The sequence below is a fragment of the Raphanus sativus genome, chromosome 9, assembly GCF_000801105.2.
Source record: "Raphanus sativus cultivar WK10039 chromosome 9, ASM80110v3, whole genome shotgun sequence".
NCBI lineage: Eukaryota > Viridiplantae > Streptophyta > Magnoliopsida > Brassicales > Brassicaceae > Raphanus > Raphanus sativus.
This window is the reverse complement of record NC_079519.1, coordinates 336,525-352,083: the sequence shown is the minus strand read 5'-3', so window position 1 is coordinate 352,083 and position 15,559 is coordinate 336,525. Positions and strand designations below refer to the sequence as shown.

Sequence of the window (15,559 nt, the reverse complement as noted above, 5' to 3'; positions counted from 1 at the left end):
ATATCTACTGAGTAGACCTACACAAAAAGCAAGGTCTGGCCGTGTGTGTAACAGGTAGCGTAAGCAGCCAATTGTCCGTCTGTAATCCTCTGTTTCTGCAGTCTCTATTTCCTATGTTTCAGCTTCAGTCTCGGTTTCTTCTTTTATTTTCTCAGGTGTTTTTGTATCAGATGAGATTGTATCACTCGTAATCTCCTTGAGTCCTTGGTTCCCATATTCTCCAAGTGTAACTTCAAAGTTTCCGGGCATCTTTTCTCGATCACTCTTACTCCAATCCCATGATTTGTCCTCTTCAAACATAACATCTCGACTAACACTTATCTTCTGGTGTGTGGGATCAAACAATCGATACGCCTTAGATCCTGGTTCGGTTCCAAGATGTACAAGAGTACGAGACCTTTCATCAAGTTTTCTCAGATTTGTCTTCTCTACCTTAGCATGAGCAACGCAGCCGAACACACGAATGTGTTTGATGTTTGGCTTTCTTCCTCTATAAGCTTCATATGGTGTCTGTAACTCCAAACTCTTTGTTGCTATGCGGTTAAGCAGATAAGTAGAGTGTCGTATAGCCTCTCCCCATAAGTAGTTAGGTACATCTCTGTGTGTTAAGATGCTCCTTGTCATTCCCATCAAAGTTCTATTTCGCCTTTCGACCACCCCGTTTTGTTGCGGGGTGTATGGAGCCGTAAGATGACGCTGAACTCCTGCTTTTTCACAATACTCACGAAACTCATTACTTGTGAATTCTCCACCTCTATCTGTTCTCAAAGTTTTGATCATCTCGTTTGTTTCACTTTCAACAATGCTCTTGAATACTTTGAACTTCTCGAATGCTTCTGACTTATCTTTTAAGAGTATAGTCCACATATACCTCGAGTGATCGTCAATGAGTACGAATATATAACGGTTTCCTCCTGCTGTTGATGGCGTTATTGGTCCACAAAGATCCCCATGTACTAGCTCTAGTACCTTTGATGCGCGGTAAGACGTAGCAGATGGAAACGGTTGTCTTGCTTGTTTTCCTTTTAAACACGAGCTGCAAACTTCTTTTTCTACTTTCATCTTAGGAAGACCTGTAACTAGCTCCTTACTGACCATTGTTTTCAACGCATCACCTCCAAGATGTCCAAGTCTTGCATGCCATTGTGAGCTCTCACAACTTGTCTGTAAGCACTTTGGTTCTTCTGATTTCATCAATACTTTATACAGTCTGTTTTGTGATCTTGACGCCTTGACTATGAGATTTCCTTCTCTATCGTGTAGGGTGAGATAGTCTCCTCTCATCCTTACATCGCAGCCTGCTTCAGTGGCTTGTCCGAGACTGATAATGTTGCTCTTAAGCTCTGGAATATAGTATACGTTTGCCAGTATCTTTCTCCTTCCATTCTGACTTACGAATAAAACAGAGCCTTTTCCTTTTATGTATATTCTCGAATCATCCCCAAACCTGACTTTGCCCGTGACTGTTTTATCCAAACTCTTGAAGTAGCTAAGATCTCCAGTCATATGATTGCTAGCTCCGTTGTCAAGATACCATACTCTATCTCCATCAGTGCTTGACTCAAACTCTTTTGGCGTCACATTCCTCTCATTAAGGTACACAAGTTCTTGCATCATGAGTCTGTCTGCTTCGTGTGTCTCATCTTCATCTCTGTTCTCAGTTGTTTCCTGAAGTTTTAGCAATCTATCAGGACAGGTTGCTGCAAAGTGTCCTTGTTTATCACATCTAAAACATGTGATCTTTGTTGTATCTCGGCTCTCCCAGTATGATCTTCCATTATCTCTGTTCTCCCAAGTTGTTCTTCCTCGTCCTCTACCTCTGTTGTAATTACGACCACTTCGTCCTCGTCCTCCATAATAATCTCGCTGTGACTGTGATTCTGTATTCGAATACATGAGTTTGCTTTGATTTTGCTCAGTATCTTCGTCCTCTTCAGCTACTCGCTCTTCGTAAGTCTTCAAACGTCCAATAATCTCCTCAAGACTCGCGGTTTTTAGATCTACTAGTTGCTCAATCGAAGCAACCATAAATATATATTTCTTTCTTGGAAGACTTCCAAGAAGTTTCTTCACGAGTTTCTTTTCATCTATGTCTTCACCCAATGCTGTAGCTTTTGAAGATATCTCTGTTAACTTGTTCACAAAGTCATCAATTTTCTCAGTTTCTTTCATTCGCAATCGATCAAACTCAGACATTAGAGTACAGAGACGTGCTTCTCGAACTCTTTCTGCACCGACATATCGAGTTTTTATGGCTTCCCAAACTTTCTTTGCTGAACCTAATTGTCCTATTTGTAGGATCATCGATTCTGGAATGGATTGATATATAAGAGCGGTTGCCATATTGTTTTTCTTCTTATCAGTTGACTCTGTTTCTATGATCTCCCAAACTTCATGAACATCTAGGACCAGCTTCATTCGTATTGCCCACACCGTGTAATTTGTGGGACTCAACATTGGACATCGTATGGAAGATGAACTTCCTTCCTTCTTTGCGACCACTATATCTCCCATGTTTCTCTCGATCGATTAGTTAGCTCTGATACCAAATATTATCTCAATGGTTTGTATAAGATCTCAATATAAAGAACTCTCTTTATTAACTCAAGAAAACTTCTCAAAAACTCAAGCTCTCACACAAACTATAAAACTCTGTATTGGATGCAACACTCTTGCAACTCTTTATATAGTTTCTCTTATTCTTAAACTCTTAGGTATTAACTTTTCATATTCCTAACACTCTTAGGATTACTTATTGCTTAGCTTCCAAGCTATCTTCATGTTTATCTCCAACATTTATTCTTTGATAGATAAAGATCAATACATATACGACTTTTATTGGTCCATAGTCTACATGAGTAGAGTGAGAACTTCAAATCTATTTGTGGAACTCCATAAGAGAGAACGAAAAGGAACGGCAAATGAACTCACAACGACGAAAGCCTGAAGCGTAAGCTAAAGCCTCGTATTGAGAAAGAGTCCTTACTCCACCACTCCCACGTAGTGATAACATGAACATGTCTACAGTGAGCCCAATGTTAGAAGAACAGTCGTCACTCTTTAATTCTTTTGGTATAACCATCTCTACGACTATCACTTTTCCTTTCTCTGGAAGACTCGACCAACAGTTCTTCAGGATTTTAATGCAGTTCTCGTCGTCCCAAGCATGAAACACCCACTGTCATCGAATTTAAAGCATTTTATTTTTGTTGAAATAATATATTTTTATAGAACTTGATAAATTAATATATACACCTGCATGCAAAATATATCCTTACTTTCATGAAAATAGCATCTCCCTTTGGAACTTCTATAAGCATGTCTCCAGCCACATGTTGCACTCCTATAACATAGTTATATAACAAGTTTGTAGCTGAGGTCCTCTTCAATGAGAGTAGTTTCTAGAGATTCTCACTAATAAGAAACTTAAAATAATTATAAAAGGAAAGAAGAGGTGAGAGATGGTTTCTCAAAACAAATATTCTACTAAATTATTCTAAAAATAAATAAAACATAATTAAATAAGTAATTTTTTTTTGTTTCAAAATGCCCTTAGTTCAATATACAAAATTATATACTATGTTATATTATTTAATTTGTTTACCGGGATAACGAGGGGCATTGGCTACAACCGATGCTAAATCGAAGTTAATGCCCTTGATATGAGGATACTTGGAAGTGACTAGACCTAGTACTGTTCCAACTCCTCCTCCAACATCCACCAATGTGTCAACATCCTTGAATCCTTTGTAAACTTCTAGAATCTTCTTCATGACCAGGGTCGAAAAGTCCGACATTGCTAGGTTAAACATCTCAGCAAATTGTTTATCGGAACCCAAGTATTCAAAGGCCCTCATGCCATGGGCAGAAACAAATGCATCTTTTCCTTCTAATATCACATCCTTAAGATGCGACCTGTAGAAAAAAAAAACATCAGTTAGGAATTTGTAAATTAATGTAACGTAACATTGACTGGTTTGGTCTTGTTAAATCTATTAAGGTACGTACAAAGACTTGAATATGACATGGTTTTGGCACAACATAAAGAAAGACAAGAGAGAACCCGAGCCATCACTATCTTTCAAGAACAACTTGCAAACCGGTTCGGCTGCGTAAACCCTTTCGGTCTTCCCGGTTTCAACCACACGACATTTGAAGACCGAGTGGCTGGCGAGTAAACGCAACATCCGGTCCAGCAGCATCGGAGCCTCGGGGTTGGTGGGTTTGGTAGGGAGACGAGACGCTATCTCGGAAGGCGAGAGCCACGTGCCGTCTGCAACGGAAGCCAACGTGTCGATGACTCCTAGCTCCAAGGCAGCTTTGAAAACCATTGGGAATGACAAGGAGTACACCATCCTCTCGGCTTGCAAGGCAACCATTTCTTCAGAATCTTCTTCTTTGGTCAGAGCCGGTTTAGGAGAGTTGGTTAAGGGTTTGAGAAGTTGGTTTGCCATTAACTGTTGTTGGTTGAAAACGGTATATGATAGATAGATAGACGATCTCGGTTTAACCGAATTTAACCACAACAGTTAATGGGTTTTCCGAAAACCGAACCGAACCACAACAGTTAATGGGTTTTCCGAATTTAACCACAAATAACCGATCTCGGTTAATTTAACCAAAACATTAACCGAATTTAACCACAACAGTTAATGGGTTTTCCGAAACCGAACCGAACCGAACCGTCGGTTTTCGGTTAACGAAGTTTTAAAAAAAAAATTCCGAAATAAACCGAATAAAATTTCGGTTCGGTTCGGTTCGGTTATCGGTTTTTTTCGGTTTTCAATTTTAATTCCGAAAATAACCGAATTTTTAAATTTTCGGTTAATTTTGGTATGATTTTTTCAAAATAATCGGATATTTGTGGTTAAATTCGGTTAATTCGGTTTAATTCGGTTTAATTCGGTTATTTTCGGTTCGGTTTTTCGGTTATTTTCGGTTATTTTCGGTTTATTTTGGTTTATTTTCGGTTTTTACAATTTTTATTTTTTTTAAAAAAATTGAAAACCGAACCGAACCGAACCGCTAACCGAATTAATTTTCAAACCCATACCGAATTGAACCGAATTGAAAACCGACCCGAACCGAAAACCGAAAAAAACCGGTTCGGTCCGGTTCGGTCCATTCGGTTCGGACAAAAATCGCAGGCCTAGACGACAATGAGAGAAATGGGAAGTAAAAGCTTGGTTTCGACGTTCATCCTTTTGTGCCATTTTATAGTGGAAAGTGAAGGTAAAATAATATCTTTTCTGTTATAAAAGTCAATAATAGTAAGAATATCTTATGGGGCAATTCTACTAGATAAACTTTTCTATATTTTTGTCACAAAAATAACAAACAAGAAAGAATGATCAAAATGTTTTATTTAAGAGGGTAAAAGATTATAAATATATTAAAAATAAAAAATAAATTAAGAAGATAAAAAAAAAATTATAGTTTCAGATTCGATTTTTTATAAATTTTTTTATTATTTTTGATTTTGATTTTTATTTTCAAATTTTATTTTTATAATTCGAAAATACTTTTTGAAACTATTTTTCATATTTTTATTTTCAAATTTTTAGTATTTATTTTTTATTTAATAAAATTTTAAACATTGGTCTCAAATTCCCTTTTAGATTAGTTAACCTTAGAAATATAAGTGTAAATAAAATGAAACATTTTGGTCATTTTTTCCTTATGTGTTATATTTGTGACACATTTTTTTAATGTTATCTTATGGAATTTTCTATCTTATATTATACTCCCCCTGTTTCATAATAAGTGTCATTCTAAGCTCATTTTCTTGTTACACAAAGAGTGTCACTTTACAATTCCAACGTAAATTATACTAACTTTCAGCTGAAAATTAATTGCAAACTGCATTGATTTTATAAATAATTTTATTTATCTAAAATATTATTGGTTAAAGAGGTATAATTAATTACAATTTACATATATTTCAACAACTTTCTTAATCTGTGTGAAAAATATTACAACGACACTCTTTAAGAAATGGAGGGAGTAAGCTCAATAAAAATGTTCTCACGAAGGAAAAGAAAAACGCAGAGAAGTGTAATATGGTAAAATTAGTTGTGTAAGCTCTTGTAAATTTTGCTTAGAACTTTTTGTATAAATAGAGATAGACACAAGACTGATTCAAGATTCTCGATTCAAGTGACATGCATTAAGACGCGTGTACATGTAGACTGTAGTCAAATAGAAATCAAAGTTAGTGAACCCGCGTCCTTTCATTCTTTCACCGGAGAAACCAAGACAGTAAAATTTGGTTGATGTACTCTGTGCAGCTGTGTCTTATAAAGTGATGATTAGAAGAATTATGCATGATAACATGCAATAACCAAAATCTTATTCCCTTTACTAAAACTAGGGGTGGGCGTTCGGGTACCCGTTCGGATTCGGGTCGGATATTTCGGATTTTCGGGTATTTCGGTATAGGAGTATAATACCCGTTCGGGTATTTTTGAACTTCGGATCGGGTTCGGATATTTTTAGTTCGGGTTCGGTTATTTCGGATCGGTTCGGATATTTAGATTTTAAAGAAATAAAAATAAAATTTTGTTTTTAAAAGTTTTTATATTTAAAAATATAGATTTTACTTAACTGATTTTTTTTCTTTTTATAGATTGAATGATTAATAGATTTGGAGATAACATTTCCAAAATAAAAATATTAATTTGGCTATTTGTTTTTAAACTTTGGATGTAACTTTGGTTAATACATGAAATAAAAAGTTTAACATGCATTTTAAATGAATATCAAATTATTTTCTCCATAGTTATATATATATATATATATATATATATATATATATATATATATATACTATATGATTTTAAAGTATGTCTAACATCAATATAAATATTTTAAATAAAATGAGAGATGTAAACTAGAAATATAAGGGTAAGTATACACATGTTCGGTTATTTTCGGATATCCATTCGGGTTCGGGTATTACCCGTTCGGGTTCGGATATCCAATCTCTCCTAACTTAATACCCGTTCGGGTATTTTACTACTTCGGTTCGAATTTCGGTTCGGGTTTTTCGGGTCGGGTTCGGGTGCCACTTCGGATATCGGATAAAGTGCCCACCCCTAACTAAAACAATGCATAAATGTATTTTCTGACACGGAACAAAATTTTCCAACAACAAATTAGCATAAGACACAATGTCTCAATTGCAAACATATGCAGTAGACTGATCAATCTTCTATGTTCATTCTTTTGCTTTGGAATAAATTAGTAAATTTCAACCTACCATAGATTTTTTAGTATTTTTACTTCTACCACTATCACTGAAACCATTTAAATAAAAAGGAAGATTTACTAGCTTTATATACAAAACTAGCATCTCCCATATGCTCAAACATCAAAGTGTATGATTAAAATATGGTTTTATTTGATCTTATTACCGGGTAACACTGGGTTCAAATGTCAGAAAGAGATAAAAGCAAAAAAAAAAAAAGGCTTTTACAGCTCGTCCTTTGCGGCCGATTCCTCAGTCTTATGTTCTCCACTCCTAACAGTAGTAGAAGACTCTTCACGATGAGAAACTGGCTTGTTCTTCTCAACGAAGCTTATGAAGTCTTCCTTTGTCCTGCTTCCATCGTACAATACAACCTTTCCATCAGCTGATCTGAAGTAAATCGTTGGGAAGCCTTTCACATCAAAGGTATCGCTTGGGATATCATTCGCGGTTGCGTCCTGCACACACACAGACATTTGCGGTTAAGACCATCATCATCTTGTAAGAAAAGACATGTAGAACAACAAACAAAAAGAGGCTTACTAGTTTTGCTACGATGACACTTGGGTCGTTCTGGAACGACAAAGCCACTTCGTCCAAGATTGGGGCAAGTTTTTGGCAATGTCCACACCACGGTGCGTAGAATTCAATCAGGACTGTAAGAGTAATATTTCATGTTTTGAATCAGTTGTTGTCTTGCAAGAAAATCGAAAAAGAGTTTTTAAATGTTCTCACCATTCTTTCCAGAGTTGAAAACCATGTCGTCAAGGCTCTCAGCTACAACAACCTTCACTGGCTCGTTGTTTTCAGCTGGGATAGGCTGAGATTTTTTGTGGGCGGCAACTTTCCCGTCCTGAAGGAAACATGCGTCTTTAGGTTAGGTTATATTGATTTTACGTAGCTCTTTTACATAAAATTCACGAGGATGATACCTTGAAGTCCTTCATCCATGATTCAATCTGGTCAACCACAACGTTTGCTTTCAAATACTTCTTGCTGTCAGGAGTCTGGATGATGATGAGGGGAACTTGGCTCTCTTCGAGTCCAAAGTACTGTTAAAACCGATACATGCAAAATAAAAATTATGCTCAGTGATGTTGTGAAACTACATCAGAAGGAAATAATTAAGGAGACGAACTAAAGAAAATAGTAACCTGCAAAGCGCCTTGGCTGTTCTCGGCATCACCAACAAGGAAGGCAAGATCTTGTCCTTTGTAGGAAGTAGCAATTTCACGGAACTTTGATTTCAGAGATTCAGCTGTTTCTCCAGTGAAGTTAACGAACATCATTACCTGAATTTCAAAACATCACTACCCATCAAAACCAGAAGATTGTAAACATTTAAAAAGATGTTGAAAAGCAGAACCCAACAAATGCTTCAATAAACTCATTTGTAACAACCTCTTTCACAAAATATAGAGAGAGTTGTGATTTGATCTATTCCACTAATGCACCTAATATGCTAATATTATCAGAGTTTTTCCATAGGCAACCATGAACAAATTCTCCTTCTATGATAATGGCAGGGCTGTCAAAGAACTGACTATTACCCCCTACCCAGTTCTCAAAATAACTTTTTTTTTACCTTAGTGGCAGGGCTGTCGAAGAATTTGGCAACATATGGGTGGTTGCTTGGATCTTTGTCAAAGACGGTAACAAGAGGAATGCTTGATTCTTTGACAAACTTCTCCAGAGCTTCCCCATTGAAATCCTGAAATTCATTATTCATAAAATCAAAATCAAGCAAAATCTGCAACATTATTTGCGTATAACAAGGCTACTCACTGATGTAACGAACAAAATAAAAGGTTTCTTTTGTACCTTGGAATCGACAAAAAGTTCATCGAAAGGCTTGAATAGCCTCACGACAGGTCCCGCCACAGATGAGTCTCCACGAGGAAGAAGCTTGGCGTCCAAAGTATGTGCGAAATCATAGTCAGCACGCAATTTCTCAGCAAGGGCCACGAAAGAATCAAACTCCTCACCGGATAACTTAGGGAACACACCAACCTAAGACCAAAACAAACAGACAATCCTTGATAAATATCAATTATCAATTGGAAAAAAGGAAATAACATGAGACAGTCAGCACTGCACTTACAGCAACAACATTCTTCTCACCAATAACCTCACCAGCAACATCAGCTGACTTAATCTCAGCAGAAGCAGGTCCACTCTGCTTCTTCACATAAGTCACAATACCCGGAGCTTCACGAGGTCCGTTGTAGTCTTGAACCGACTTCCCACCGTTCCTCAGAATCTTGATCGTTGGGAATCCCTGAATCTTGTACTCGTTCGCAATCCCTTTGTTAGACTCCTCGCTAGCATCGATCTTGGCGAGGAAGATGGGAGGGCTTTGGCTGCTCAGCTCCGCTGCAGCCTTCTCATACTGTATAACCAAATAAACACCAACGTTAGCTGCTTGAATCTAGCCAATATAAACTAATTTTTTTCAAAATATTTTAAGCAAAATATAATCACCTCAGGAGCAAGACTCTTGCAGTGGCCACACCTGTAAACCAAATGAAACAGAGATTCTTAATTTCATATTTATCCTAAAACAAATTTGAAATTCTAAGATCGAAACACTTAAAAATCTCTACTCGAATCATCAAAAGAACAATCTCTCTCGAGCTATATCATCCTAACAAATTTGAATCCTAAGATAATCTGTACTCGATTCATCAAAATCAACAACCGATGAGCTATATAATCAACATTCGATACACGATCTACGTCGTAGACAGAGATCGAATCAGATCTTTACCAAGGGGCGTAGAACTCGACGACGATGAAGTCGTGCTTGTTGATGGTATCGGTGAAGTTAGAGTGATCCAACGTCAAGACGAACTCCTTCGTCGCTTCTTCGCTTCTAATAGACGAAGCGAGGAGAGATGATAACACAAGGATCGATAACATCGCGAAACCGTTAGACGCCATTATCGCTCTTCTCTTCACTCCTCCTCCTCCGTGTACTACCGTTTGTACGAATATTCGTGTGTGAGGAAGCGATGAACGAGGAAGATATTTATATAAAGTTTTTTTTTCTTTTACTCTAGAGAGAAGTGAAATTACACGAGGACGCTGGCTTCTCAGTGGTCAGTAGTACACGTGTCGTTTTTTGATTGGATAGGTCTCGTCATTGTTTTTTTACTGCTTTTGAGAAGGATTTTTTTTATCAGACTTTGGACCACAAGGAAGGGTCGTTAAATTTTTCATTATTTGCTTCCATAACCATCAGCCAAAAAATCATAATGGGGATTAGACAAATTTGCCTATATCAAGTAAAACCATTTCTAATTGATTTGATCTTCTTTAAAAACACTTGGCGGTTTCTGATTTGTCTCCTCCTTGTCCGTTTTGGTCGGAAGAGTCAACATAAAAATAAATTGCGTTTCTAAAATGATAAATTGCGTTTCTAAATTGAATGATTAAATACTGTATGTAAATTGTTTAATGGAGTCATGGACTAATGGAGGCTTGACTTTTGATAAATTGGGTAACGCTGCCTAGATCATGCATAACATGCTAATCTTCATTTCTCAATATGTTGCCATATTGCTTCGCAATTTCATCATTGCACTGTATTTCTGTACTTAAAAATCCTTTACTCTTCTTATAGCAAGGTTCGAGGTGTTGTCATTGTGATGTAAGGCAAAGATGGTATCTATCTAGTTTGTATTAGATTAATCGTTTGTGATGGTTTTTGGAGAAGCTGTAGATACTTCCATTGGTTCATATAAGTTGAAGTTCACGAGACCCAATGCTTCTTTAACCGAATGTGGAATCTATATGGACCTATAATTAATTTTCAAGTAACAAAACTTCAAAATATTGCAAAATGTGCCCCCCCCCCTCTCTACTACTCAAGAAGAAGTCCGAGGATGTTGAAGCCTAACAATTCCATGAGCTTTCACAACCTCTACGTTGAATTTTCTCAACGCATCAAAAACAGGAGCGAGTCCACCTTTCAACGTACTACTACTCGACGCCACCGCCTTCACAGTGGTCGTTTCTCTACGTTTACCTCTCTCCTCCACCAGCTTTTTCCTCATCGAATCCAAATCCACTCTCAGATCATCCAAAACCGACACTCCGCTCTCTGACCGGCCTTTCGAAACCACACTTCTCTTGTCATCAGACTCTGCATGATCTTGATTTTGCTCTGCTCTGAGCCTTTGTTCCTCTTCCTCTTGCCTCTCCCACATCTCGTGCAAGCTCGAAGCGAACCCTTGCATCGCGTTGCTCACCTTCTCTCCAGACACTCTCCCCATCGCTTCTTCCCAGTCTTTGCATACGGTAAAGATCGGTGGTGCGCCGATCTGGCTAGGTGAGAAAGGAGCGTATCCATCCTCTGTCACCTCTGGCTCGTAGTGAAGACACTTCGAGAGCCACCGGTTTAGAGAGTGGACGTATTTTTTCTGCGTGTTGACCCACTCGTTGAAGCTGCTGCACCAGTCCCTTAGCTCCATCTCGAGATCAAGAAACGCTTTCGAGCTGGAGACGGTGTTCGCCTTTACAGACTGAACCTTGGTCTCCATGATGGCTTGGAACTGTTTCTGGTGGCACTTCAGCATCGATCTCCACATTCTCACCAACCTTCAAAAGCACAAATATAAGTTTCTTGCAGCTTACGTCTGAATACAAAGATGACTCAACTTACCCATGAATAAGCTGTGTGAGCTGTGGCTGCAACTCTTCATCTCTAAGTTTATGGATCCGTCTCGAAATAGAATCAACAGATCTTATAGAGATATCTATTTTCATCAGAAGCTTCCTGATGTATGCTCGACTGGCCTCGATCTTGGTAGCTTCTGCTCCGTGTGTGTCCATTTTCTTCAGTGATCTGCACTTCTCTTCGTAGATGGACCGGAGCTTCTCTTCTCCCTGAACATCAGATCACAATATGTCAGGAGGGAGATGCAAGAATCTAAACAAGAGCAAAAGTATAAAAGCATTGTAGTAGTAACCTTGACTTCCTTGTAGAGTTTCTTTTCCCAAGCATAGAGTTTGTCCAAGGTTGATGAGAGGTTTCCAGTGAAGCCTACATTAACATCTTGTCCGTTATATGCTTTTGCCATTTGCACTGTCTTAGATGTTAGTCTTATTGATGATAGTTCAGGCTTAGAGCGTTTGGACGGTGCTACAAGATACATGATCCTAGATAAGATAACTGAAAACATAAAACATTTGGTCATAGTCCAGCAAACTCTAGCAGGCAGGAGAAAAAAAATCCAATGTCCTAAAAATCGGTTTAGTCAGTCATTTTTTTTTTTTTAAATATCTGATTTAAGCGGTTCAAATTTAAACTCTAAATCTGATTAAAATTAATCTAAGTTGGTATAATTATCTAAATTGGTGTAAATCGGTTTAAATCAAATGACAATGTTAGTTTAAGTCCACAGATACTGATTTTTTTTGTATATTTAATTTTTACAAATTCATGAAAATAAATTTTATAATCAAACTTAAAAGTTAAAATATCTAATATAAATATATAATAATATATAATAAATAAATAATTTTGGTTTTGACATTACGAAAAACATATGCAAAATGCATGATCATGGCTTATTCTGAATCTTGAATCAAAAGGAAACAAGCTCTCTCATCTAAGAGTACTACAATCAGAAACCTCAGACAAGCAGGCAAGGTATAGTCAAGACAAGGTTAATTACCTTTAAAGCCACTCTTGTCTTTATGCTGATAAGGCAACTTGCTGACCTCAAGAAGCACAGCAACCTCCTTCCCGCACGAAGCAGCAATCTCAAACTCACTCTTAATCTCCTCCACAACTTCCTTGATCTCCCTAGTGGCACGAACCGACAAACTCGAAAAGCTACTAATCTTAGAAGACTCAACATCAAAAGAGGAAGTACTACTACTGGCTCCCTCCTCATCCAGCTCAATGCTCACCACTCCTTTCTTGCTCCCATTCACTTGTTGTTCCGACCCCTCCGTCTCCATGATCGTCTCCTGTCCGCTCGAACTGTTGCTGCTCTTAACATAGTGAAAGTCAGACTCCTCCTCCACATCGCTTCCTGAAAACGTAGAGACGGTCTCTGTATCTAACGAGCTCTCCTCCGTGGCTACTTCTTCCGGCAAAGGCACTGTCTTTAGTGTTTCTTTGCGTTCTTTCACCTTCTCCAAAGCTGGTGTCCTCTTTGGACGTCTGTACACTTGCTTGATCACCTCGTGCTCTGGTACTTCTTCAAGCTCAGGGATGCCTTCCTTCTCCCTGACCTCCTTCGAGTCAGGGCTGCTCGAAATCGACGCCGTTCCCTGAGGGTAGTAGTAGCTCGGAGCACGCGAACGTGAGATTCCGTAATCATACGTGTCGAAAACGTTCAAGAAGTCCCAAGGGGAGACTCTAGGCGGGGAGGGGAGAGTCGGTGGTGGTGGTGGTGGCTTTGCTGGAGAAGGAGGAGGATAACCGGAATAATTAGCGTTAGGGAGATAACCGGAACCGGTTGACCCAGGATTAATGAAATAACCGGAATTTCCGTAATCCGACGGCTCTACTCGGTGATTCTCCGGTTTGAAAACGAACGGTTGAGATTGCGCCGCGGATTTCTTCATGAAATACATTCCTCGATTCGGGTCGCCATTGAATCCCCATCCTCCAACCGGATACGGGTATGGATAACCCGGTGGAGGATAACCATAACCGGGGGAAAATGTTTGTTTTGACCGGTTACCGGGGGAAAATGTTTGTTTTGACCGGTTTAGCTCTGGTTCAGGAGTGGTATCGATTTGGATATGACCATCATCGTCATCATCATCATCAGATCCGTCTTCTAAACCGGATTCAGATCCAATTGAAGAGAGATTCAAATGCGAACCGGCTCCATCTTCTTCTTCTTCTTCTTCGATAACCGAATGAGAAATCGACGTGGAAGAGATCGAACCTCTGCGTTTCGTCGGCTTCCCTTCGTCGGAAGGAAGCGTGAGAACCGGCGAAGAAACGCTCTCCTCCTCGTCGACGAAACGCTGGATAGCTTCGCCGACGTCGCGGAGAGACTGTAAGTAAACGAGGTGAGCGACGGCGAGAGCGGAGCGGTGATGCGACGCCGTTTTGAGCAGTTCCTTGCGCTCTCTGCAGAGGATCACGAGCTGCTGATCATCTATCTTAGATCCTCCGCAACCCATTGGAAACAAACAAACAACACAAAGGTAACGACTTTGTTATCAAGAACTCTGTTTCAAGTCTCGTTCTTTCGCCAGACCGGACACGAAGCTACTACCATGGCTTCAAGAAAGTTGTCGGAACAGAGCAAGTTTTCTTTTTTTTGAAGTTCAGAATAGTCGTTGTAATGTTGTCGTGTTATAAAAAACAGAGGAGAAAGATGATGCATGAGTAACAGCCTGATGACTTATACGAAACGTGAATACACGAAGGAGACTGACAACAAGGGGAAAAGAAAACAAAAAAAGAAAAGTCGTCGTCTTGCGATTAATTAATGTGACTTTACTACATTTAATGGATAGAGATGTGCGAAGAAAAGCTCGGCGGAATATTAATTGAAGAATTAAATTGGGGAAGATGAAAGTGGGAGCAACGAGGAATGGTTAAAAAGGACTAAAATGTTTTTATATTTCTTCTACGAAAATTCTAGTTCACCGGGAGAGAGTGACGACAATCAAAGAAGAAGACGACGTGTAAGTATTTTCTTCTCTTATTTTGTTTTCTTTTAAACTCTTTTTTTTTTTGCTATTATTTCTATCTTTGTGTAGACAACGTGATACTGCGGTATACAGTGTGTACATATATGCATCCAAAAGTGGTAGATAAAAGCTTTACTGTTTTATCACCCACAGACAAAATAGATTTCATCATTTGGATTAAGTATAAAATTAAGAAAGGACTATAAAAATGGATTATAGGTTACCGAATAGTACAAAGGTAAATAAATTGTATATGGTATATCAAATGTTTTTAAAATAAATAGTCCAATTACTTTTACTTTCAGTTTCCAAATACGTTGGTATTCACTGTTAATTTTTCTTTAAACCAAAACAGTGAATATGTATATTTAAAAAAGTAATCTATTACAAATTAATTATTAAACTAGCTTAAAAATTTGAGAAATAAAAAATTTGAGAAATAAAAATTAATTAAGATATTATGAAATCTTGTTTTATAAGCAACAAAACCAATTTCATTTGGGTAAGAAGTCAAGACTCTTTTTGTGTTAAGTGTTTACAAATGTAAATTAGTGATATTGTCTTCGGATCAAATCACATATATTTGAATGTTTCCTTTTAACTACATACGTTTAGTTACTTGAATATTTTTACAATAATATATGAACA

General features: G+C 38.0%; 3 protein-coding genes across 5 annotated transcripts; all 3 read right to left on the bottom strand.

Annotated features, from left to right (window-relative positions):
• Nucleotides 1–2,848: 2,848 nt before the first annotated feature.
• On the bottom strand, nt 2,849–4,454 carry LOC130500394 (indole glucosinolate O-methyltransferase 1-like). The gene is made up of 4 exons (XM_056995421.1): nt 4,009–4,454; nt 3,605–3,915; nt 3,279–3,343; nt 2,849–3,178 (listed from the first exon to the last, which is right to left on the bottom strand). The coding sequence occupies exons 1-4, from the start codon at nt 4,452–4,454 to the stop codon at nt 2,879–2,881; spliced, it is 1,122 nt and encodes a 373-aa protein (XP_056851401.1). The 3' UTR covers nt 2,849–2,878.
• Nucleotides 4,455–7,377: 2,923 nt separating this feature from the next.
• On the bottom strand, nt 7,378–10,266 carry LOC108826894 (protein disulfide isomerase-like 1-2). The gene is made up of 10 exons (XM_018600237.2): nt 10,014–10,266; nt 9,728–9,758; nt 9,348–9,635; nt 9,068–9,256; nt 8,832–8,957; nt 8,401–8,538; nt 8,179–8,298; nt 7,982–8,099; nt 7,790–7,902; nt 7,378–7,704 (listed from the first exon to the last, which is right to left on the bottom strand). Exons 1-10 carry the CDS (start codon nt 10,184–10,186, stop codon nt 7,471–7,473), a joined length of 1,530 nt encoding a protein of 509 aa, XP_018455739.1. The 5' UTR covers nt 10,187–10,266; the 3' UTR covers nt 7,378–7,470.
• A 698-nt stretch (nt 10,267–10,964) lies between these two features.
• On the bottom strand, nt 10,965–14,757 carry LOC108823380 (nitrate regulatory gene2 protein). Of its 3 annotated transcripts, none has more exons than XM_018596563.2 (4): nt 12,925–14,757; nt 12,217–12,419; nt 11,910–12,133; nt 10,965–11,845 (listed from the first exon to the last, which is right to left on the bottom strand). In XM_018596563.2, the coding sequence occupies exons 1-4, from the start codon at nt 14,393–14,395 to the stop codon at nt 11,113–11,115; spliced, it is 2,631 nt and encodes an 876-aa protein (XP_018452065.2). In that variant the 5' UTR covers nt 14,396–14,757; the 3' UTR covers nt 10,965–11,112. The 3 variants fall into 3 exon arrangements, with proteins under 3 accessions (XP_018452065.2, XP_056851193.1, XP_018452067.2); XM_056995213.1 differs by having other exon boundaries at nt 12,217–12,389; XM_018596565.2 differs by having other exon boundaries at nt 12,217–12,290.
• Between the last annotated feature and the right edge of the window lie 802 nt (nt 14,758–15,559).